We start from the raw sequence: 24,668 nt of genomic DNA, 5'->3' as shown, positions 1-24,668 counted from the left end.
GAACATTAAAACCAAGTTGTACAAGGCATTTTCAAGTGCAGAAAAAGTTTTCAGTGTTGATACCAGATGTTTTGTATTGGTACTTACCATATTCATTATTTACATTAGAAGAAGAGGGTTCTCAAAATTTGCTTTCAGTTTTGAGATACACATTAAGAATAGTAAAACATTGGTTTCTCATGGGTGTTCTACATGTGTCCTAATGATATGATATGGACTTCAATAAAGCTGTAACTCCCAGGAGAACATGTAGGACTAGAATTATCTGTCTAAAGATGGCTTTAGGAAGAGGACACCTTGTTTGAAATTACTAGTTTAGACTGAAAATAACAGCAAGTTGTAAGAATCCTAAAAAATCCCTGCAAAATAAAACATTCAGAAGTGTGATGTGAATTTAGAATACTAAGGAATATGATAATTTTCCCAATTGCAGCATATAATTTTTTCAAGGTATTTATAATTTATGGTTGATATTTTAATAACTTTATATTGTTCAAAATATATTCTCCAAAATAAAAATGCTGATTTTCTTATTCACTTATTTACCAACCCAATTCAGTGAATTCTTTCCTACTACAGAAACATTCTAGGTCTACCACAATAACATACAAACACAAATACAAACAAAAAAAAAAATTCCCTAGAAACCTTCAGAAATAGCAAAATATCCTTTTTAACCCCCAGTGTTAAGTCCACTTCCTTTTCTTCTTAATTCAAGAGCCATAAACCTTCTTGACTAATCTTCACAAAAGTATTTTGTTTTTCTTAATTGCACTTACTTCTGAAAGTTTGAGACAAATTATCCGGTTTCTCAGCATTACTTTTAATTCTGATGCCATTTCACCCTGCCAAAGTGCTTGGATATCCCTGTCCCAAAATCTCTCAGGACCTTCACAAAGTCTGCAATGAGACAACCATGTGAGGTAATCAGGACAGGTAGTTCTGACAGTCACAGTATGGTCAGAAGGGCAGATGTGTTGTGATTTTCAAGTGTGCCTCTGAATACCCCTGCTTTAAAAGGCTGCAGAAATCACAACACAGGATGCTCATGTATTCTTTACCTGCCATTTAGCTCTGGTATTTTAGGCCAGAGTCTTTTTCCCCTGAAGACCCAGGTCTCTGGCAGACTCATGCTGGGACAGCCTGTGTGCATCTCAATAGCTCTATCATGATGGAAAAGTCACATTCTGGCCACAGATTCCTCCTTGGACAAGGGATCCACCAAAACAAGGATATGAAGCACAGCTCACCTAAATAGGGCAAGTATCTGTTCTTGGCCTTCTAAAGTCCCTCCCTCCTGCAGCTGTGGGCAACTCACTGCCTCATGTCAGGGCAGGAGAGGAAAACCTCATCCCTGTCAGCAAGATGAAGGAGGTGACTGGAGGGCACTTCTGTGCCTGCAGCCTCAGCTGCACAGAGACTCCCAGATGGAACCATCCCCTTTGGGACAGAAACAGCATCTTTGGGGGTGGGTGTCTCCTATGCCCTTCCTCACCTGGTTTCTGCACATTGTGTCGTGATGGAATCAGCAGTGATTGCATGGGGAGTCTTTGAGCATGCCCTCATGAATACTTAGTGTGAAACAGGAAAATGCCATTGAAGCAAATCCCTGTTTGCCCACATTTTAATTTGCATTACAGGTATGATCTAGGGGCCCATTGAATGTGCTCTCACCTCAGACAGGCTTTCACCTCTTGGGACTTCCATTCTTTATCCTGAAAACCCATTTCAGTGCAGGTGCTAGGTCCTCAGCACTACTGTTCTGTCCCACTGATCTTCTGATTTCATGCTGCTCTACCGACTGAGGCAGGGACAGCTGGGTTTGCAGTGTGTGCTAGAAACTGACCCTACCTCTCAGAGCAGCCGTGTCTCCTGGGAAGCAGGTCCTGCTGACATGTCCCAGGGGAATATCTCCACTCTGCAGGAGGAAACCTCAGGACAGGAGAGGAAGACAGAGAACACGAGGAGTAGGATTTCTTCTTTCCAAAGTACCTCTGCTGTTCTTTTTTTATAGAACAGTGAAGGAAGACCAGGTGGGCTTTGGTTGGGTTCACAGTGCCATGTTCAAATCTGCTTTACAGGGAAGAATATCCTGATTATTTGTGTATTTTGAAGTTCTGTACAGGTACACCATAGAAATGGCTCGCCTACATTTTAGACTGCCAAGAGATTTTTTTTCTGTGACTCCTGCTGGCCTGAGATTCTAGGAAGTCCTTATGTGTAGCAGCTGGACCTCATCCTAGCAGGAGTGAGGGTGTTCAGAGCCCCAGGCCTTTCCTGGTGCCTGCGCTATGAAGATCACAGTTGCCAAGAAAAGTGGTGCAGTTGCTCTCCTCAGGCTGCTCCACAGGGTGTGCAGTGGAGGTGGCAGGGCCACTGACACCGTGCCTTGTCCTTTTGATAGTCACACACTCCCAAGCACATCCTTGGCTCCCTTTCTGGGCAGAGGGCCCAGTGCAGATGAGGCCCTGTGCACTGAGCAGTGGCTGCTTCTGTCAGCTCAGGGACTTCTCCTCCAGCACTGATGACCCAAACATTTCCAGATGTTCTTTGGTCTATCCCACCTGGTTTTTGTTGTGTCCCAGTGGGGAACACATGAAACTGGCTGACACACCTGGCCCAAATTTAACCCCTCTGCTGTGATTAGCTCCTAGCAGGAAGGCCAGGCAGTTCTAGCAGGGTTAAAGCACCCAGGTTTCAGTGAGGTGGATCAGGCAGTTCCAGCAGGGTTAAAGCACCCAGGTTTCAGTGAGGTGGGCCATGCAGTTCCAGCAGGGTTAAAGCACCCAGGTTTCAGGGAGATCTCGTTTCTGGTGTGCAGTGTAGGGAGCCCAGAGCTGGCCCTCGATGGCTCCAGGCTGCCATCCCCTGGCACTGGGTGCCTGGAGCAGGGGCCCTGCTCAGCTGCTGCCCGGCAGCTCCCTGGGACTGACAGCAGCCTGCTGGGCCGTGGGACCGGCACCCCCTGCTCCCCTCTCCAGGAATAATGCTGTTGGCTCCTGCCAAGGATCCCTGAAGGAACCAATCTGTCCTTCAGTGTCAGGTGACAAGGCCCAAGCTGAGGAGAAAGCTGATGCGGCCTGTGCTGTCACAGCAACAGCCAAGGCCTGAGGGGAAGGGCACAGCCACCATCCCAGCTGATGTCCTGGGCTCACTGTCCTCTGCCTGATCGCCCACAGTGACTGTACCCAGCTGGGACATGGCTTTCCTGAGCTCTGCAGAGGGCCAGGGGACTCAGGGTGCAGGCAGGGCTGAGTCTCCATAACCAGCATGTCAGAGCCACCAGCCCGGCCAGGGCTTCTCCTGCAGCCCTGATACTCCCCGGGCACTGGAGGGACCTGTGGCCCTACAGCTTCCCTAAATGAGTGCTGGGAAAGCACAGCCTGAGCAAAGGGACATGGATGGCAGCACTGCTGGACCTCAGAGCAAGCCCTGCCTCTGCCTGCATCCTCATCCAGACAGGGACCCCAGGATGGCAGCTGTAAAATGCTGCATTTCCAGAGCTGCAGCTCAGCCTGTCTTTTCCATTTGCTGCTTAAATGACAGAGGCAAAGCCCCATCCACCTCAAGGAGCCCCAGCTGAGTGCTGGAAGTACCTGGGCAGCTGCTGTGTTCCCCATGGACAGCACATCCCAGCAGGGAATGGCCATGGAGCAGGGCTGGCACAGGGCCATTGCACAGGCCCCAAAGGGGAGCGCTCTGCATTCAGGCTCTGAGCAAGGAGAGCACGCTGGGGCCCCGTTCTGATCTTTCACCTTTCAGCTGGCAATGGAGCTGTGCTGCAGTGAGTCTCTTTGGGTAAGAATAGCAGCTGCTGCCTTGGGACACAGCACACGTGTCCAGCTCCTCCAGGGCAGCACGTTGCAGTGCCACATAGAAGGCAGCCTACCCGCCCAGGAATGTCTTCAGGCGCTATTTGTAGAAGCAAATCATCCCCACAAACAGGCACGACCCCGCACAGGAGTCTTAGGAGAGCGGGGCTATTCTGGGCTTTTGACATTGAGGATGAAAGGAGGCACATGATGGGCTGATCCTCCTGCAAGGGGCCTCCTCCAAAGCTCCTTTCAGCCTTGTCCCCTCCTCTAGCAATGGCTCTTGTGAAGGCTGAGGGGCAGTTTGGTGTGGTCTTGGAGCACAGGAGAGGGCAGAGGGAGCTGTGAGTTTGCTGGGGGACAGGGCCAGCCCTCAGTGCCATCAGCAGTGCCCAGCTGTACCCAGGGCAGGTCCTGTCTGAGGGTGTGCACCTGTCACTGGGTTCAGGGCATGGGGCTGCCTGCTTTATTCTCAACCACACCTATGACAGTGAGAGAGATACCAGAGAGTGCATGCAAGAGAAACAGGCAGAAAGCTTGGGGAAGAAGCAGCTGACTTTATAAAGGCGTTTAAAGAAGGCTATAGTAGGTCAGAACAGATGCAGCCACACCCACAAAAGAGTGAGTTGCTTCTTCAGTGATTTGGCAGTCACTTCCCACTGGTGTTTGGGGCAGTGCTTTTGGATAAGCCATCAAAAAAACTTTCTCAGATGTCTTTTGTACAGTCCATTGATTCCTCTCTATGTCAAAGACTTCTACAACATGGAGGTGGGCTGTGACAGCTTGCAAAAGGGGCAGAGCTACAACAGTGCAATTTCATGAGCTGATATTGCTGAAAGTTGTTCCAAATTAAGTTCCCAGCCCCAAGCTGCAACTGTTTGACTCAGTGTATAGATAGAGCCCCATGGCCTTTGAGATTTCTGGGAAAATTCTCCAAAGCTGAGATGAGCTGAAGAGGTGTGTTGGAGCCATGCGTTGTGTGAGAGCTGGGCACTAAGGGAGAGTCCTGAGAGTCCTTCCAACACCTGGCCCCAGGCAGGCTGAAGTGTTTGCACAGCCTCTAAGTTTGTGGATCCTCAATCCAGCACTGACACCATCTTCTCCCTTCTCCCAGAGAGGAAAAGTAAAGAAACAACTTCTGCAATGCAATTGCCCAAGGAAAACAAAACCCAAAGAAGGCAATAGTCATAGTGTGCATGCAGAGAAATCTACTACAGCCTTTATTCACTAGACACTGAGGTGGGTACAGAGACTCATGGCAGAAGGAAAGTGACTAAGAGGTTCACATTTTGTGCAGCCCCTCAGGTCACTTTGCTGCCTTGGGACATTCTCACTCTTCCTCTTCTATCCTCCTATGGAACTCCCGGCTCTTGGCTCGGAGCTTGTTGACCTGTGACTCTGCAATGTCAGCCCGCTCCTCGGCTTCCTCCAGCTCGTGCTGGATCTTGCGGAACTTGGACAGGTTGACATTGGACAGCTCCTCCTGTGTGAGGAAAGGGAGTCAGTGGTGAGGAGCCCAGGGCAGGAGTTTAGTTCCTCTTGCACCTGAACTTTGTTGAGTTGAAGCTTTTCCCTAGGGGGAAGGCACAAGCCTCCATCCCATTTCTACCACTCCTCACATGTCATCCTCACATGTAGCTCATCATTCTTTGAGGAAGATCCATTGTAGCAGAAGCAAAATGGGATTTGAACATTATTCTGCTTTGGAATGTGGGAAGGAAGCAAAATGGGCAGCTGGAAATGTGATTTCTTTTGGCTCTTAAATCAAATGTTCAATTACATCTGCAGAGCCTGAAGTGGGGTTAGGCATTTATGAGAGACGATGATTACAAGAGGGCTCATCTAATAAATTGCCTTAACTGAACGAGAAGCCCTACTCTCTGCTGGACTGTCTCAAAATTGAAGAAGCCATGCTCACACAATCTTAAATTCAGGAGCTGTGGGGCTTCCCTCAGGGCATCCCTGACTGCTATATGCCTAGAAAAAGGCAAACATACTTTGTACAGTTATGAAATAATAACACCAAGTGGTATAAGACAGGACTTCCAACTCCTTCCCTGTCTACTATCAAAATTCCAAAAATAAGGGTTTTTTTAATATTTCTTAATACATTGTACTACTAATATCAATTGTAAGACTCCTTACAGGTTGCTTTGTGGTTCTAATGCAAAAAATGCTATGTGCATTTGCCCTCCTCAGTAAAGTGAGACTCCGACTCATTGGCGAGCCTCATTTATGATCCTTGCAAAGAATTTGAAGGACTCCATTATTGTGAATGGCATCTTCCAGCTTATTTATATTTGTCTCTTGAATGGCCAAACTACACTCTGGGAAAGTGGTTCTTGCCAAGCACTCAGAGAGATACTTACAGCCTCCTCAGATTGTCTCTTGTAGGCTTTCACTTTCATTTGCAGCTTGTCCACCAGATCCTGCAGCCTGAGGACATTCTTCCTGTCTTCCTCAGACTAGGGAGGTTGGCAAACAGGATAGAGAGTCAATTCATAGTCCTCCATCACACAAGGTTAACAGTTCCCCTTGGGAATGGTGTGTGCAAAATGTGACTCACTGTGAGCAAACCCTGTGAGAGCAGGAGACCTCCTGCCTTACCTGGTAGGTCAGTTCCTTCACCCTGCGCTCGTACTTGCGCACACCCTTCACGGCTTCAGCGCTGCGCTTCTGCTCAGCATCAACCTCCCCTTCCAGCTCCCGCACCTGCAAGGACAAGCCCATCTCTGCAGCTTCCCTGGCAATGTCTCTCCAAGGACACGCTCACTCAGGCACAGCCCCAGCCCTACACACCCTGGCCTCCAGCTTCTGGATCTGCTTCTTCCCTCCCTTCAGTGCCAGCTGCTCGGCCTCATCTAGACGGTGCTGCAGGTCCTTCACTGTCTGGTCCAGGTTCTTCTTCATCCTCTCCAGGTGGGCACTGGTGTCCTGCTCCTTCTTCAGCTCTTCTGCCATCATGGCCGCCTGGTCCAGAGCAAAAGGTCAAAGCCATTTTAGGGCTGGTGATATTTTGGGCAGAGTACAGTCATCATCACCAATGCCAGGAGCACCCAACTCACATCTGTGATGGCCTTCTTGGCCTTCTCCTCAGCATTGCGGGCTTCCTGGATGGTATCCTCCATTTCTCCCTGGATCTGGGCAATATCTGTTTCCAGCTTCTTCTTGGTGTTGATCAAGCTGGTGTTCTGTGCAATGGGAATGACATGGCAAGAGACAAATTCAAAAACCTGCCATTGCAGACATTCTACCTGAGCAAAATCATTCCCCTACTAGCTTCCATCTCTTATTGTGGAATTATTGTTACAATGGCTGACAAATGTCAGGCATGGGCTTGGGGAATGGATGGTAACCATGTCAATCCTTGGGGACAGCAGTAGAGAGATCTTTCTTATACTGCTGGTCCTCTGGTAAATACCAGCCATCTGTGTTTTGTCAGTGTCAACACAGCTTTTTGTTCCCTGCCCTGACCTGGGTATGGAGGAGCTGCACACGTTCAGCGGCATCCAGAAGCTCCTGCTCAGCCACTTTCCTTGACCGCTCTGTCTGCTCCAGAGCTGCCCGGAGTTCCTCAATTTCAGCCTGCAGCAGGTTTGCTCTGCGCTCCACCATGGCCACCTGCTCCTTCAGGTCATCCTTTGTCCTGAGAGCATCATCCAGGTGAATCTGGGTGTCCTGGAAAGAAACAGAAGAGAAATTACCTGGTGTCAGTGTGCACCGGAGTGGCAAAAATGTCAGAGATCTCATTTTTCTCTTTTCTGTAGCTCTGCTACAGAACGCACCTTGAGCACTGCCTGGGTGTTTCTCAGGTTCTTCTGTGCCTCTGCAGCCATACGGTTGGCATGGCTGAGCTGGATCTCCATTTCATTCAGGTCTCCCTCCATCTTCTTCTTCAGCCTCAGGGCTTCATTCCTGCTCCTGATCTCAGCATCCAAGCTGCTCTGCAAGGACTCCACAACTCGCTGGTGGTTCCTCTTCAGCTGGTCAATCTCCTCATCCTTCTCTGCTATCTTCCTGTCAATCTCAGCCTTCACCTGGTTGAGCTCAAGCTGCAGGCGCAGGATCTTCCCCTCTTCATGTTCCAGGGAGGCCTGGAAAAGTGGACACAAATATTGATGGCATTGATAAACCGATTGCTTGTTTTAAGGAATGATATTTCCAGAGATCTCAGCTTTCTGCACTCCCCAGTAAGAACAGAGGGGAATACTGCCCCTTTCAGCACTATTTCCTCATTTAGGTAGTGCACACAACAGTGATTATGGTCATGTACCTCAGCTTCCTCCAGAGCAGCCTGGATTTCAGACTTCTCCTGCTCAACCTGCTTCTTGACTTTCTCCAGCTCATGAATCGCCTTTCCTCCCTCAGCAATCTGCTCCGTGAGGTCAGAAATCTCCTCTGTGGGAACAAAGATGAATGGCAAGGTCAGGCAGAGAGCTGAATGGGAAGGGTCCTGTCTCACCAATGTGACAGGCATCTCTGAAGACCTGCAGGCATAGAGCCATGAACAATGGTGGTAAGGGCTGAGAGTGAGAAAGGGCAGTAAGGGACAGAGGGCAGGGACTTACGCTGCAAGTTCTTGTTCTCCCGCTTCATTGTCTCCAGGTGGTCCAAGGACTCCTCATAGGCATTCTTCATCTTGAACAGCTCCGTGCTGAGAGAGCGTGACTCCTTCTGGGAGGCCTCCAGCTCAGCCTGCGTTTCCTCATACTTCTGCTTCCATTCTGCCAGGATCTGCAGAGAAACGGGCTGTGAGTAGGGCTGTGGCCATCACGGGGGCATGCTCTGCCCAGGAGTGCTGGTGCTGGAGGCCAAAAGACCTTGTCAAAGTTCTTCTGCTTCTTATCCAGAGCAGCACATGCAGCATTTGATTTCTCCACGTCAATCATCAGGTCCTCCACTTCATTCTGCAGCCTCTGCTTTGTTTTTTCCAGGGAGGCACATTTGGCATTAACAGCCTCAACCTGCTCCTCTGCATCCTGCAGGCGCTGGGCCAGCTTCTTCCTGGGGGACATAATGTCAGCTCATATTAGTACTGGGTACCAATGTGTGCTTTTTACTCTAGTGTGACTAGTCATTTTGCAGCTTGCAGTCACTCTGTGTTAAGGGCTACATTTGTGCTGTCCTTAAGCTTTGCCTTCACTATACCACTCAATACCTTCTAGGATAAAGTTTTCCATTTTCTATTGCTCTTCCACAAATCATATCCATTACTTATTCCTCATAATATTGTGATGATTCTCTTGCAATATCACCTTTGACATTTTCAGTCTTACTTTTCTTCTTTGCCTATCACCACATACTTGGCCTCCTCGAGCTCCTCCGTGCGCTGAATCGCGTCCGTCTCGTATTTGGTTCTCCACTGAGCCACTTCACTGTTGGCCTTGGACAGGGCTCGCTGCAGCTCCCCCTTGGCCTCCTGCTCCTCCTCATATTGTTCCCGGAGCAAGTCACAGTCGTGGCGAGCGGACTGCAGGGCGTGGGCCAGGGCATTCTTGGCCTGTGGGGACAATAGGGTTGGGATGTTTAATTTCCCATAAGATAGTAAAATATATGTCATCATAAATCGGATTAAAGACCTAATTTTTTTTTCTCTTGTCTCAGTGTCCACACTGGGGAGAATGTATTCCTCAGCTTTCCACATCAAAGAGGGAGGAGGTAAAATTTCTCACATTTCTTGATAGCTCAAAAATTAAAACAATACAGCTAACTTTATCATTTTATGTGAGAGCAGGAAATATCCATAAAGAAAACTGATTCCCAAACCAAAATCAATCCCCTAAAGAAGTAACTTTACCTTTATTTCTTCCTCTAAATGTCTCTTCAGTTCCTCAATCTGTTGAGTGAATGCCTGTTTGCTTCTAGATAACTGCGATATTAAACCATCTTTTTCTTCAACCTGGCGTGAATATTCACCTAAGAAAGTTTTCAGGGAGATTAACATTTATAAATTAATATTAAATTTCTTTTAAGCACAGTATACCAGATTACAGAGAATAGATAAATTTGAGTAAAGCGTCAGTTTTTTCTCATTATCATTGGTTACAAGCTGATCCATTCCAGAGGGTATAGGGGTGCATTACCTGACTCTGTCTGCAGACGAGCTCTTTGAGCATTGAGGTCATTGATCAAGCGCTGATGCTCTTCTTCCTTGGTCTTAATCTCACTCAGCTGGTCTTCCAGAGTGCGGCACATCTTCTCTAGGTTGGCCTGTGTATCAAAGTCATATAAACAAAGAGGACTATCACTAAGTTCTAACATGCTGTTCTCAAGGTGAAAAACAATGCGGCTGGATTTATTACCAAAATACAATGACAATCAAAAACATGCATTAGGGCGTGTATAACAGGTCAGTAACATGACAGTAACATTGTACCTTGGCTTTGGAGACAGACTCCATGTTGCTGGCCAAGTCATCAATCTCCATCTTCAGCTCACTCTTCTCCTTCTCCAGCTTCTGCTTCACACGTTGCAGGTTGTCAATCTGCTCCCCCAGCTCAGCTGTGCTGTCCGCGTGCTTCTTGCGCAAGGCGGCAGCCGTGGCTTCATGCTGCAGCGTGGCCTCTTCCAGGTCACGGCGCATCTTCTGGAATTCTGCCTCACGTTTCTTGTTCATCTCCACCTGAGCTGCTGTGGCACCTCCTGCTTCTTCCAGGCGCTCACTGATCTCCTCCAGCTCCCTGGACAGGTCAGCCCGATGCTTCTCTGCTTTAGCGCGAGAGGTTCGCTCTGCCTCAATTTCCTCCTCCAGCTCCTCAATACGGGCCTGCGAAACAGCAGGGACCCCTCACAGCCATGCCCTCCTCCTGAGCCTGAGCAAGGCAGGGGAAGGAACAGACACTTGCCTGCAGTTCCTTGATCTTCTTCTGAAATTGCATGCCCAGGGCTTGTTCATCCTCAATATTGCTCTGGATCTGGCTGATTTCAAAGTCTTTCCTTTGGGCCAAGTGAATTGTGTTAGAGCTCAAAGGAAAAAGGCAAGTGCTGCAGCCCAGCACTCAGGTGCCCCAGAGCCACACTTACTTCTTCAATTTCTCATCCAGCTGCTGCTTATCATTCTCCAAATCCATGATGCTGTCCTGGGCCAGTTTCAGGTCTCCTTCCAGTTTCCTCTTAACTCTCTCCAGGTCTACACGCAGTTTCTTCTCTTGCTCCAGGGACCCTTCCAGCTAAACACAACAAAACCCTCAGTGTTCTGCCAGCCATGCTGGACTCCATACCTGTCCTGTTCCTGTTCTATGTCTGTGTGCTTACATCATCCACTTGCTGTTCCAGCTTGGTCTTGGCTTTGGTCAGAGTATTGACTTTGTCCTCCTCTGCCTGCAGGTCATCCAGGGTCTGCTGATGGGCCTCTTGGAGGGCTTTCTTCTCTTTTGTCAGCTTCACAATGGTCTCATCTAGGCCTGCCATCTCCTCCGTCAGGTTTTTCACCTTTGAGAAGAAAGGAGCAAGCATAGATAGAAAATGGTGCTTAAAAACTTCATAACAAGACAAACTTCGTAACGAGACAAATCTTTCCCAGAGCACAAGTGACATGTTCTGCCTCATACCTTGTTTTCGGTGGCGTGTTTTTCCTTCTCCACCTTGGCCAGTGTTAGCTCAAGGTCATCAATATCTTTCTTCAGCTCTGAACATTCATCCTCCAGTTTCCTCTTTTTGGCTGTCAGCTCAGCATTAATTTCCTCTTCATCCTCAGCCCTTTCAGTCACCTCCTTAATTTTGGCTTCGAGTTGGATTTTGGTTTTGATGAGTTGGTCACACCTTTCCTCAGCATCAGCCAAGCTATCTGCTTCCTGGTGGGGAGACAGAATTTTGTGGGTTCTAACATTTTGAACTCTCTCTACTCTGCCTCTTTTTTCACTGAATAGCAGCTGAACCTGACCTTCAGCTTCAACAACAGAAGGATCTTAACTGCTCGTTACCAAGCTAAGGGAGGATGGCTTTTCCCACACATGCATTCACAAGTACCAATTTTAGCTGTGGTTTGCATTTTGCCACAAAATTAATTCATTTTTCTATCTCATCTCAGGGATCTACATTTGCCTCCTTCCTCTGAAGACAAGAGGACTGGCTTCCACTTGAAACTCTCTGTACCTTTGCAGTGGCTGTCAGAGTGTTTACCACATCACTGCCAGAATTTGTTTTCTCACCTTCACATATATATGTGGTGTATAATTCCCCATATTTATGAATTTTGGTTTTCTATAATCTGATCTTCTGTTCATAATGAATAGTCTGAATGTATATACTCATATTCTGAATGATAAACTAAAGGTGATAAACTCACAGCCTGCACTTGGAGTTGCAGGTCATTTTTCTCCTGCACCAGTTTCACCATTTTCTCCTCCAGCTCCTTCCGCTTTGCTTCCGACTTTGCAAGCTCCTCCTTGGTTTTCTCAAACTCTTGTTTCATGTTGGCCATTTCCTTCTCAGACTCTGCACTCTTCAGCAGGGGCTTGATCTTGAAGAACAGCTTCATCCATGGCCAGTGTTTGACATTCATGAATGCACGAATGTTGTACTGAATACAGAAGATGGATTCCCTGAGAAAGAATTCAAAAGTACAATGTATATTCTCAGTCTGATGAGTGTGACCAATTTTCCCCAGTAGAGGGACTTGAACTGAAGAAGAGGAAGGTGTACCTCCGCTCCACCATTCTCTGGTACTCCACTCTCATCAGGAATCCCCTGCATCTGGCCTGGGTGCGGGTGATGAGCTGCGCCAGCTTCTCATCCCTCATCTCCTCCAGGAGTCCCAGCAGCCCAGCTTTGAAGAACACCTTGAGAGAGGCAATGTTGCAGCACATCACTGTCAGGTAGAGCAAAGCCCAGGGAGACAGGGAATGGGGGCATTTGTACCTTGGTGTGTCCGAATTTGTACTGGGTGTGGTCCACATCGATTGACCCAAGGAGCTTCTCAGAAGCCTTCTTGCTATCGATGAACTGTCCCTCAGGGATGGCACTGGCATTAAGCACCTTGTATCTGTAGAATTATAGAAAGATAAGACTATTTTTTATGACCAACACACAGCAGCCACTAAACCCTACCAGCTCTTTTTAAAATTAGAACACAGCTTAAATGGACCCATGAATGAACCAACACTGTTTTTAATGATGCTGACAAGCAGAGGGCTCTCACCTCTGTTTGAAGTCAGCATAGAGGACTCTGCTGGGGAAGCCTTTCCTGCAAATCCTGATCCCTTCCAGCACGCCGTTACAGCGCAGCTGGTGCAGCACCAGCTCGTGCTCCATGGCACCTGGCAATGCAGAGCACAAATGAATGGCACAGCTTGCAGTGCAGAGGGGAATGGATGTATCAGAGCAAGGAACTTTTTGCTTGAGCATCTTACCAGGTGTTTTAGTTTCATTGGGGATGATACAGCGCACAAAATGGGGGTGAGTGCTCCGCAGATTGGTCATCAGCTTGTTTAAATTCTCCTAGAGGGACCAGTTACCAGCGTGAGTTTCCTTGCATTGAGTATTTGATGCACCAAGCCCAGGTTACAATTTTACAACTTCTGAAACTGGGTTTTGGAGCACTTTGAAAAAGCCACAGAAACAAAAAAAAATTCTTCTCTTTGAAGATACTGAGCACCATTTTTAAACTGAAATATTACAGTGCTGCTATTGGTTCAGTGAAAACTAGTATATAATTTCATAAATCACTAAGAATAAATGACTTAGATTTTTCACATGCTGCCTTTAGAAGACAATCTACTTAAGTTTTAAAAAATAGGGATTTATTCCAATGAGATAAATATCTCCTTGAAAACAATTTTCAATTCCACAACAGAAATGCAGAAATACTAGTATTGCTATGCTAGTCTTACCCAAAGACATAAAAATATGAAGATCTGAATGATATCTGCTAATAAAAACAGTAACAACAAAACCACCACAAATTAGTGGATTTCCATGATTTTGAAGACTAAGTGCTCATTTTTTGACATATGTGCAATTTAAAAATTGACCCTGGAAAACCTGATGTGGAATTTCCAAAGAAATTTACCCCCTTTACAGTAATTTAAAATAGCTGTTTCAAATTTATTATTAGCTCACCCCATTCCTCAAATTTCAGAGATAACAGATGCAGTACTATACCCGGAAAAGAGCTGAGACAGTCTGGAAGGAAGAACCCTTCTTCTTGCCTCCTTTCTTCCCACCACCAGCCTCTGTGAATTGAATAAAGGGGAAAAAAACCAAAAACTTTTAAAATTAACACAAAACTACTTCAGATGTTTAGTGTTTATGGCTTTAATTCTGTGACAATCATCCCACATTTAAAATAAAATTTCCACAAAACTGACCAGCATCTGCTCCACCATAGTTGGCAAAGAGTAAAGCCAGGGTCTTCACAGATGATTTCTGGTACAACCCAATGACAGTTTCATTCAGAGGGTCCTTGTTCTTCTCCAGCCAGCCAGAGATATTGTAGTCCACTGTGCCAGCGTAGTGCACCAGGGAGAAGTGAGCCTCAGCCTTGCCTTTGCCAGGCTTGGGCTTCTGGAAGTTGTTGGACTTGCCCAAGTGCTGGTCATAGAGCTTGTTCTTGAAAGAGGTGTCAGTTGCCTTGGGGAACATGCACTCCTCTTCCAGGATGGAGAAGATGCCCATGGGCTGGGAGAAATTATGACAGACAAGAGGGAGAAACAGATTAGCAATTATGACAGACAAGAGGGAGAAACAGATTAGAAAGGAGATATGTCTTGATTGGAAAGTTGCTCAAGTCAGAAAAGGAAGCTGTTCCCATATTGACTTTAAGTCAAAGAAAATCAACTAAGGCTGAACTTTTTCCAGTATTGCTGCTTCATTCAGAATTATGGAAATGCCTTTGCTAATGAAGTTATTATAGATATGACAATATTAAATACTGTCCTCTCCATAAAACCTATTTACTGATAAGTTCTTAGAGAACATGACCACATTTTTCACTTCATTTTGTAGTTTGGCAATAAATTCTCACATTAAAAGTCCTGATATCTGAGTAACGATCTCCAAAAACACATCTACCCTGTTGCCACTTTCACACAGTATATATTTTAAGAATATTAGCACTTGCTTCTTTAAGTGTTTCTCTGGGCAAGCATAGAACACCCAATTTATATTAGACTTGAACAGGAAGGGTACCTTCTCAATGAGCTCAATGCAGGCAGCCAGGTCCATCCCAAAGTCAATGAATGTCCATTCAATCCCCTCCTTCTTGTACTCCTCCTGCTCCAGCACGAACATGTGGTGGTTGAAGAACTGTTGCAGTTTCTCATTGGTGAAGTTGATGCACAGCTGCTCAAAGCTGTTGAACTGTCAGACGTGAAAAGATATACAATGTTTTCAAATATCAGTGATAGTACCAAGGTATTTTTTTGTGCAATCCTAATTCACTATGTCTTATACTTTAAAAACAAGTCATCTTCCTGTGTAGTTTTCCTTTGATGTCTCTCTAGGATAGGCTTTGTATTTAGAAAAAAAAAAAGAAGTTTCTAATTTAGAGCAAGTAGAAGATTAATTTTCTATTCTATTATTTGTTTCAGGATAAGAAACATGATTCCAAAAGCTCTACGAATAAGTGTAGGGAGATACTCAACTTCTATTAAAGATATTTCAAAATTCTCAGTTATAGTTCTACAAAAATGCTACGAAAACTGTGCTCCTTACATCAAAGATCTCAAAGCCAGCAATGTCCAGGACACCAATGAAGTACTGCCTGGGCTGCTTTGTGTCCAGCTGTTGGTTGATGCGAACAACCATCCACAGGAACATCTTCTCATAGACAGCCTTTGCCAGGGCACCCACTGAATTATTCACCTAAAGCATAGAGAAAGCTTTGGAGGTTACTATACACAGAAGAGGAGAATCAATGGGAACCATCACAGAATGCTGAACATTACCATATTTTTTCTACCTGCTGCACAGTTTGGCCCTTGGTCACGTATTCATTCCCCACCTTGACTCGGGGGTAGCAGAGGGCCTTGAGCAGGTCTGCTGAGTTCAGACCCATCAGGTAGGCAGCCTTGTCAGCAACTAAACATCAAAAAAGACAGAAGATTAGATATTCAAAAATTCCTAGAAGTCGGTGCTAGACTGACTGGCCCAACAGTGTTCTCCACATGTTGCACAAGAGTATTTGTCAAAGCTACAAAGCTGATTTCCCTTTTGAGTTCAGGACTCAGAGTCTATAACTCGTTCTGATCTTCAGTTTCTGCAAACTTCTTTAGGAGACCTCATCGCCTTTATCCTCTTTCAGGTATCAGTATGGAACTTCAAACTTTCTAGTTCTATAGCAGAAGAATTTATCACTCAGAAAGATGAAGGTATGGACTGGGCTTCCTGCTGTGACAGAGACTAATGAAGTACACATCAGAGTTTTCTCCAGTAGGTGAGGGTGAAGCGGAGCACAGCCTTGTGTCTCATTAGGCTGAACCATTTCAATGTTCCATTCTAGAGCAGAGGTTGCAAGGTGTATTTCAACTTAAGTATTATTAGCAATGTTACAGCAATTGACATGCAAGTCTTCTGGCTTCCTGTCAGTGCACACTGCATCTCTTATATAGTAGTCACAGAGGAAAAAGTTACAGGTATCATTACATGAGATGAATGACTCAGCTGGCATCTAGTGAAGGAACAACTACTCTTATTCTTAGTTAACACATTTAAAGCATGAAATCTGCCTAAATCCTTTTGAAAATAAGACTATTTCTTTTGGAAAGCTTGTGAATCTGCTGATACCTTCTGTGCCATCAGGCTCTGCCTGCTCTTCACGCTGTTTCTGCTTGAACTTCAGGTTCCCATAGTGCATGACAGCCCCTGTCAGCTTGTAGATGGCTGTTTTCTCATCAGCACTGAATCCCAGGATGTCAATGGCACTCTGGCAACAGATAAACAAATATACATATACGAAGGCTCAAATCCACCAGACTATCATTTGGTAAAGTTACTCACATCTGTGGCCATCAGCTCCTCCTGATCATCAATGCTGGGGACTGTGATCTCACCTTGACTCACAAAGTGGAAATCATAAGGGTTTGTGGTAATGAGGAGCATGTCTGAAAGTAGCAGAAGGAGAAAAACAAGCTTACATTACTTTTCAGATAACACAATGAATTGATATTCCTTCAAAAAAATAGTGATCTTTTGTACCGATTAGCTCTGGCTTTTTGTTGGACATGATCTGATAAAAGATGTGGTAGCTCCTTTCCGCCTTGAGCTGGAAAGTGACTCTGGACTTCTCCAACAGATCTGGCAAAGATGGTAGGACTCAAGAACAAGAAGTGGCGAAGGCTGGAGGGAAGGGAGATCAGGTGTGAAGGGTGTCTTACATGTTTCAATGTCAGCAGAAGCCAGTTTGCCTGTGGCACCAAAATGGATTCTGATGAATTTACCCTGAAAGCAGCAGGAAAGTCCATTGAGACTTGTTTTACCAATCCAGACAGCAAAAATATGTGAATTGATGTTAACAGTTGTCCCAAGTAACAACTCACAAAGCGTGAGGAGTTGTCATTCCTCACGGTCTTGGCGTTTCCAAAGGCCTCCAGCAGTGGGTTGGCGCTGATGATTTGATCCTCAAGCGTTCCCTACAGGGAGATAATTATTCCTAGTTATCCTTTCCAAAAATCATGTCAGGAACAAAGAAAGGCATTGATCCCAACATGTGTCTGCTAATTTACCTGCATTTTTCCTGATGCATGTTCTTCCTTCTTTTTCTCTCCACTGGCTGCAATTGTTGCAAAGTACTGGATGACACGCTTTGTGTTGACAGTCTTCCCGGCCCCGGATTCTCCGCTGCCAAAGGCAAGAGAGAAGCAGAGGGTGCGTGGTCAGGCAGGAGGTGCCCTGGCCCCGGGCAGCCCCGCAGGGACCCGCGCAGGGGGTGTACGTACGTGATCAGGATGGACTGGTTCTCCCGATCTGTGAAGAGACAGAGGTAAGAAACAGAGGTAAGAAAAGAGAAATTAGAAATCCAAGAACTAGGAGAAAAATAAGAACTGAAGCTTCCAGAGTATCCAGGAAAAGAAAATTGCAAGCAATGCCCAGGGAATTCTAGTGCTACTTTTGATGCTATCAGCTGTACTTCAGCTATTAGCAATTGGTTCTGTAAAGGAATAACTTCAGAGAAATTTCAGTAGTCTTATGTCTTTCCTGACATTGTCTTTTCATCAAGCTACTTATTTCTCTCTTTATAGGCAAGTAGAGGTAATGAAAATATTAAGGTTGTGATTTTGTGTATGTAAATTCTTCTGAATCTAAAAGTTTCTTGAATAATCTCATGGACATTTGGAGGAATCATTAATTACAGAAACATCTGACCAACCTCTTTCACCCTTTTTCACTTCTGTTTTTTAATCCCTATATATACAGAAATTATGCATTCTAGAGATTATACCCTAACAACATTCATTTTTTATTTTTCTATTCTGAATGCATTTCCCAGTGTCTAAGAAAATAACAAGAGAAGAAGTTGTAAAATCCTTCACACCTTTTATTTCAATGTATATATAAGGAAGAGAAAATGAGGTGAAAGGAGGATGAAAAAGCAGAATGAAATTTTTTTAAAGTCACTCAGTTTAAATAAAAGCTGTATTTTTTTCTTTGATATATTATATTAAGTTTGCTTTTTACTCTACAGTGCAATTGATTTATAGATGCAAATACACATCAGTGCAGAAGTTCCAGAGATCACTAAAGGCTGCATGTAATTTAGATCACATGGCCATGATCTACATAATGAAAACCATTTACATAATAAATGCCTCAGGTGAGGCTTAAGTACCCATTTAAGGTAGAGATCTCTGTTTTATTTGTCAATACAGATGCTTGAAAATTTAAATTGATGTTATGCACATCATTTATAGGGTATGTGTCATTTAACTTGTACTCTCTGTCTGAGGCTAATTAGCTGATTAAGATACATAAATCCATCTATTTATGCAAGATTCCATTATAGGCATAAGGTCTACACTACAAAACAGGTGATTTCTTTCCAGGGAATTTACACTCTCTAGCTTATGTCCAGGTCTTTAGTTATTCTAATGGGAACATTGACAGTCAGCTCTTACAGACCATTAGAATTAAGTGCATTAACATTCCATTAATTTCACACACACAATTTTTTTTTAAGTCTGGCATATTTCCAGAGATTACCCTATATTTCCCTCGAGAGATAGATGATTTCAAGAGCAGTTCAAAGAAATTCAAGCACTCACCAGTCAGCATGGACTGATAGGCATTGTCAGAGATGGAGAAGATGTGTGGAGGGGCCTCCTGGCGCTTCTTGCCTCGGTAGGCCAACACCACCTCGGGGTTGTACACCGGCAGCCACTTGTAGGGGTTGACAGTGACGCAGAAGAGACCCGAGTAGGTCTGTGAGGAAGGGACACAGCACGTTGGCTTCCCCTGAGCCTGGCCCAGCAGCTCCTGAGGCTGCCCAAAGGAAGCTGCTGCTGCCACTTACGTAGATCATCCAGGCTGCGTAACGCTCTTTGAGGTTGTACAGCACAGCGGGTTCGTGGAGGTGGGTCATCATGGCCATGTCCTCGATTTTGTCATACTTGGGAGGGTTCATGGAGAAGACTTGGTCTTCCTTCACGGTCAGGGTCTGCCAAGAAAACAAAAGATTCACATGTATCACTCAAAAGCTCAAAGTGGGATCAAATGTTTTCATTCAGCCTTGTTTTTGACCCACCTCTCCCTTTTCAGTCTTGACAGTGACTTTTCCTGATTCCCTGCTCTGGATTGTCCCTTTCACAAAGGATTCTTTAGGATGAGCCACAAAAACAGATGACTTGGCATCAAAAGGTTTGTTCTGGGCTGCAATTCTCTCCTTTTCTGATTTTCGGAGGTAAGGAGCTGCCTCCCCAAAAACAGCCATCTCCGCGTCTCCAGAGGCCATGGCTGCCCTCTAATGAAAGCTCCTCAGCAGAGGTGTCTTGTGAAGAAAAAAAAGTTATTGGTCATCAAGAAGAATATTACAGTCTAAAGCAATGAGAAAGCTCCTTGATCTTTGGAAAAAAAAGAGCATTCACTACATTCCTAGTGAGTCTCCAAAATAGGCTCTTACGAAGAAACCAATTAATCCACTTTGATTTGAAGTTAAAAGTACCCTAGTCTGAACCCAAGAGTAAGACAGACTTCTACAATGTGTAGACCTTGTAACAGTAAATAGAATATTTGAATATTGAGTATAGTTTGGTAAGCCACCCTGAATTCTGACAAGATTTGAGTTTTTCACATAAAAGAATCTACAGACATAGAAAAATCACTCTCTGATCTGGTCCTTAATTATGAGCAGTGAATCTTCAAGAGAGTACTTTCTTGCTGAAAGGATTACCTTTTCTATTAAAAATGAAAAATTACTGCATTTTTTAGATCTTTCCTATTTCCAATTATCTAGCCTAAGCAAATTCAGCTGGAATATAAGAGGGTTTATTAAGAGAATTCATGCAGCTTTTTAGAAGCCCTGTCCTAGCATATAGAATAGGAATGGATTATTCAGTGTATTACCTTTGGATAACAGCTTGTATCCTGGAATATGGCCAACCCTGTAAAATAGATATGGCAGTTGTTACTTGAACATAACTCCATAAATACTGTAGATTGAAAATACAGACATGCATCAAAATCACACTGTAAGTTTTTGTTCACTTGGGCACCTCCTCATGGAAATAGTTGTTAGAAATAGAAGAAATTAAACAGGAACATTGTCTCTTTCTCCAAGCTCATGAAATGCATGCACTTACCTAGAAGCCTTCTGCGGAGACAGGCTAGACTTGTCCCTGGCAGATTTTATAGCGTCTCGTCTGCAGATGATGCAGATGGTCCCCCTTTCTTCGGTCAAAACATTTCTGGCAAACCTTTTTTGGCCAAGCATTGTCTGTCAAACTAAGGGCATAATTGTCACTTGATTTGAATGATATAATTAGAACATTTTTATATCTTACTGACTACGTGAATACATCTATAAATAATTTGTCAAGAGTGTTAAGGAGAGAATCTAGACTACTCAAGGCACTTAGAGAACTTGCATGGTTCTATTGCTGCCTTTCTCAGTGATTTGCTCTTTGACCCATGGTAGTTTCCTTGGTATGTTTCTACCACAACTTTTCAGTCATGTAATGGTGATGACAACGCCTATGATGCTTTAGGAACATATGCATTGGGAGGAACAGGGAAAATATGTCAAAAACTAGCAGATAATGTTGGGAGCCACTTTTCAGTGCTATTTTCTAAACAGCAGGAAGTAGAAATCTATTACAGCTGAGTTTTCTGTATAGAACACTCTCAATTGCTGAAATGATTTGAAATGCAATGAGTTGTGAGCCTGATCCCAAGTAATGGGAGACTCTACTTTGATATGGAGCTCTTGAATAAATTCCTGAGCTGACTGTTAAGGAATCAAATGTTGCAAATGAGTTAGAGTTGCTTAAAGTATCACCATCAAAGGCATTAGTGAAAGAGGATTCAATATAAATTTGCAAAAGCATAACAAAGTTTGATGGCAAGGTTGCTCCAAAGACCAAGAAAAATTGACTAAGAATTCCTTTAGAATGATTTGTCCAGCAACTGGGGATGCAAAGGATAAGGGTAAGAATCATAAGAAAAATCCTCCTGTTGAGTTATGAGGTTCACGGATGGACCATTGGTTTCTAAACTCCTGACAGAGTCTAGGTACAGTTGGATCCAATCATAATACCAGATCTGTTCAACAGTTTGTGTCCAAAAGCTTTTAGCAGGACTTAATGATTAACTAATTTGATATTCATTAAGTTATTCAAAAGGATTTACTATAATTGCAACTGTGACTTAATTATAGATCCTAGATAGCAACATTAAAACTATACTTGCTGTAGAGTGCTTAAATGAACTCACACATGAACACACACAGACATGAAGGTGTGTATATAAATGTCACATTTATATATAAATACATATACACACACACACACATATATATGTACACACACATTATATATAGATTCATTATAAGGGTTACACCTGTTAAAAGTCCCTCTGAGTTCAGTGAAATATTCACTTCAAATATCTTGGAATTTCTCAGTGGACAGTTGCCGAGCCTCAGGGAGTGGAAGATATCAGTCTGATTATTCAACTTCTGGTGATTTTTTTGAAAATCAGCCCTCCATTTTTCACAAACTTGAGAATTAATGAGTTTTGAGAGGAACCCCACTTTGAGGGAGATGCTGGTTGTAGCCTGCTGCAGTTCAGGAGAGCTCAAAGTTGCCTCACTAAGGCCTGCTATTTATAGGGTCGCAAGATATTTGGTTTTAGCCATCCATACATTTCCATCCTGGACACAATCCAGGTCAGTAATTACTGGTGCTTCCAAAATTCCAGTAGCAATGGTACTGGAGTTACCAAAACTCCAGCAAAAAATTGAACCATTCTACACGTCTGTGATTTAGGTAAGGAAAGTTCCAAGTCTTTCAGCAAGTGATTGATTATTCCCTCTCTCATCCTTCACCTTAGCCAGGCAACAGGAGTTCCTAATACAGCACTGTTGCTCCCACCTTAGCCATGCAAGTGCTCTTGGTAGAGTTAAGGGACACTATCAAGCTTTATGGGAATTCCTGAGATTATAGAGCAGACCTGAGAAGGAAGGGAGGATGCACTATCACATCAAAATAAAATATATGGTTGTGCATGCATAGATAATATATGAGTTAGAGTGTATTTAATTTTAAAAGTGATTTCTCAAGAAACTTTGCTTTCTCACTTTTGACAGTCCTATATTTCTTACTCGAAATTGATGAGTACTTGCATCTTTGATTGTCTGCATAAATAACAAGCTCCCTCTGTCAAACCTGAAGTTCCTGAGGTTCCTATATCCCCTCCCTACCTGCAACTCCCCAAAAACCAGCATGCCATTCTTGTGCCAAGCACGCAAACCTTGGCATACAATTCCAGCTGCTATTCATTCTGATAAAACCTCATCCTTGCAGTGCCATACCATCAAAATAAGTGTATTTACACATTCACAGTCCCAGAAGCACCTAATAATACAGCACCTTCTTTGTCAGGGCATTCAAGGCTGCAAGGTGTGTAATGCTGGTGGTATGGGATAAAGAAATTTGCTGGTAGTTCAGGAGACTAACTGGTCCTATTTTAGGAAAGGACATAATTACAGTATCATAGAACTACAGAATTTTTTCAGGCTGGAAAAGACCAGTCCAACTGTCATCCCAGGACTGCCATGTCCATCCCTAAACCTTGTCCCCAAGTGCCACATCCACACTTGATCTTAATCATTTAGATTTTTTCAGATCTTCTATATCTAAAGACATTTTTCTCCCGTCATTTGCATTTCAATCATTAAAATAGGTCAAGGAATATCACAGTGAAGTGGTTAGAAAATCAGTGTCTGTGATCCAGTGCACTATGCAGCATCAGATGATTTCCTGTGCTGTAGGAGCCCCTTCCAAGACTCCTCTGGCACATTTAGGGCCCCAGATGGGAAGCCAAACCCAGAACTCACCCCTGAGCTCACTAAATGTGTTATGAAGACAGTAGAATATCTCAAAAGGCTAATTTTTCATATGCTTTAGGAAGAAGAGCTGCCCATTACCAGAGAACTGGTGTGGAAATTTTGAATTTTTGTTTGGTGCAATGCAGTAATGGAGAGGGCATTTAATTTCTGATTAATAATGCACCCTCCACAAAATAATTCTTTGTATAGGAATTGAGACCTCCTGCAAAATTTCTCTGTACGTTCAGTTGCTATTCACAAATCCTTGGAGAAAGATGAGTCATTCAGTTCTGAGGAATGTATACTGACCATAACCTTGCTTGCCTTTTTTGGTTGAATAGCAGACTCTTACTAAACAAACTGTACTCAGGAGAGGTGAAAACTGGGAAGCTGAATTCCTTATAGCTCCTGCCATGCCCAGCACTGAAGTTCTGTGTTAAAATTTCTCCATGCTCATGCTGTTCAGGGAATTCAGGTTCCTCAAGTTTCCTGCTTCAGGCTCTTCACCAAGTATCTCCTCATTTCTCAGCAGCTGTCCTTTCAGGACAGAAATATCAACTGCTAATAAGAGGGGGCTACCACACTGCTCAAGCAACTCATGTAACATCCATAGGAGACTAAAACTGCTCCTTACAGTATGGATAGATATTATTTTGGGTTCTAGTACTCATTGCTAGTGAGTGCTTGTAGAAATCACTAATTAAAATGTGAAAGAAAAGCAGAGTTGACTTATCTGTTTTGAGTACAGCTGTGGACATAGCTGAAAATAAAGCTGTTTGAGAATGGATCTATGATAATACATGCAATGTAGCATCCTATGAAGGGTTAAAATAGGCCCCAAAATTCAGTATGATTGTGTTTATAAAGCACATCTCTCCTGAGCAGTCTCTTCTTAATCGCAGCTGCTGCAAAGTGTGTGCTAGCTAGTAGTTCCTTGAATGCAATTAATTCCAATCTTACAAAGTCTAGAGTGCTAATTCTGTTGCTTATCTCTCCAGCTTTCACTGGATCATTCATCCAGTCATCATGTGTTTGCTGCAGCCTGAGGTGTTATCTGGGATCATATTTATCACAAGTTCATCCCTGCTTCCAATACTCAGTGTTGCCTGTCCAGTATTTACATTGGGACATTAACATCAGCACTGCCTAAGAATTTCTGGCAAAGCTTGCCTGGTGCTGTTGCCCTCATCACAGATGTCCACATGGATGAAAAGCTCCCTAAGGCAGAGGAGACTTGAGTTTCTCCTAGTTGTAGAAATCCCTTCACTACTTTGTCTTGTTCAGATGGTCCATAACAGACCCTACCACAACATCCCTTATTTTCCTCCTGTCTCTGACAGGATGTGTGCAGCCCCACAGTGGAGCATTGCACAAGAAAGGATCAC

The 24,668-nt window shown here is 44.2% G+C and overlaps 1 protein-coding gene and 1 long non-coding RNA gene across 4 annotated transcripts in view; one reads left to right on the top strand and one right to left on the bottom strand.

Moving 5' to 3' along the window:
- Positions 1-5,166, top strand: part of LOC306810508 — a 149,461-nt gene extending 144,295 nt beyond the window's left edge. Inside the window, exon 3 of the long non-coding RNA XR_013776471.1 lies at positions 5,110-5,166. This is a non-coding gene — a long non-coding RNA (uncharacterized lncRNA). The remainder of the gene's footprint in view (positions 1-5,109) is intronic.
- The window catches only part of LOC306810474 (myosin heavy chain, skeletal muscle, adult-like), a 42,765-nt gene continuing 23,206 nt past the window's right edge, over positions 5,110-24,668 (bottom strand). Inside the window, exons 1-38 of one of the 3 annotated variants that reach the window (XM_079323133.1) lie at positions 19,489-19,731; positions 19,258-19,401; positions 19,010-19,166; positions 17,687-17,714; positions 17,474-17,588; positions 17,288-17,380; positions 17,126-17,189; positions 16,947-17,045; positions 16,749-16,852; positions 16,536-16,674; positions 15,712-15,830; positions 15,465-15,614; positions 14,940-15,110; positions 14,120-14,429; positions 13,914-13,984; positions 13,163-13,250; positions 12,952-13,069; positions 12,672-12,795; positions 12,456-12,592; positions 12,100-12,355; positions 11,363-11,605; positions 11,067-11,243; positions 10,836-10,981; positions 10,658-10,748; positions 10,189-10,578; positions 9,896-10,022; positions 9,610-9,728; positions 9,116-9,312; positions 8,633-8,816; positions 8,381-8,546; positions 8,086-8,210; positions 7,598-7,906; positions 7,287-7,490; positions 6,878-7,003; positions 6,612-6,782; positions 6,420-6,524; positions 6,182-6,277; positions 5,110-5,295 (exon numbers count right to left, since the gene is read on the bottom strand). In XM_079323133.1, coding sequence (XP_079179259.1) covers positions 5,143-5,295; positions 6,182-6,277; positions 6,420-6,524; positions 6,612-6,782; positions 6,878-7,003; positions 7,287-7,490; positions 7,598-7,906; positions 8,086-8,210; positions 8,381-8,546; positions 8,633-8,816; positions 9,116-9,312; positions 9,610-9,728; positions 9,896-10,022; positions 10,189-10,578; positions 10,658-10,748; positions 10,836-10,981; positions 11,067-11,243; positions 11,363-11,605; positions 12,100-12,355; positions 12,456-12,592; positions 12,672-12,795; positions 12,952-13,069; positions 13,163-13,250; positions 13,914-13,984; positions 14,120-14,429; positions 14,940-15,110; positions 15,465-15,614; positions 15,712-15,830; positions 16,536-16,674; positions 16,749-16,852; positions 16,947-17,045; positions 17,126-17,189; positions 17,288-17,380; positions 17,474-17,588; positions 17,687-17,714; positions 19,010-19,166; positions 19,258-19,401; positions 19,489-19,695 — 5,823 coding nt within the window. In that variant the 5' untranslated portion in view covers positions 19,696-19,731 and the 3' untranslated portion in view covers positions 5,110-5,142. Of the gene's footprint in view, positions 5,296-6,181; positions 6,278-6,419; positions 6,525-6,611; positions 6,783-6,877; positions 7,004-7,286; positions 7,491-7,597; positions 7,907-8,085; positions 8,211-8,380; positions 8,547-8,632; positions 8,817-9,115; positions 9,313-9,609; positions 9,729-9,895; positions 10,023-10,188; positions 10,579-10,657; positions 10,749-10,835; positions 10,982-11,066; positions 11,244-11,362; positions 11,606-12,099; positions 12,356-12,455; positions 12,593-12,671; positions 12,796-12,951; positions 13,251-13,913; positions 13,985-14,119; positions 14,430-14,939; positions 15,111-15,464; positions 15,615-15,711; positions 15,831-16,535; positions 16,675-16,748; positions 16,853-16,946; positions 17,046-17,125; positions 17,190-17,287; positions 17,381-17,473; positions 17,589-17,686; positions 17,715-19,009; positions 19,167-19,257; positions 19,402-19,488; positions 19,732-24,668 lie in introns of those variants that run through there. The other 2 variants (XM_079323131.1, XM_079323132.1) reach the window with 2 other exon arrangements.

This window comes from Erithacus rubecula (assembly GCF_903797595.1).
Source record: "Erithacus rubecula genome assembly, chromosome: 20".
Lineage (NCBI taxonomy): Eukaryota > Metazoa > Chordata > Aves > Passeriformes > Muscicapidae > Erithacus > Erithacus rubecula.
This window is presented reverse-complemented; position numbering and strand designations above follow the sequence as displayed.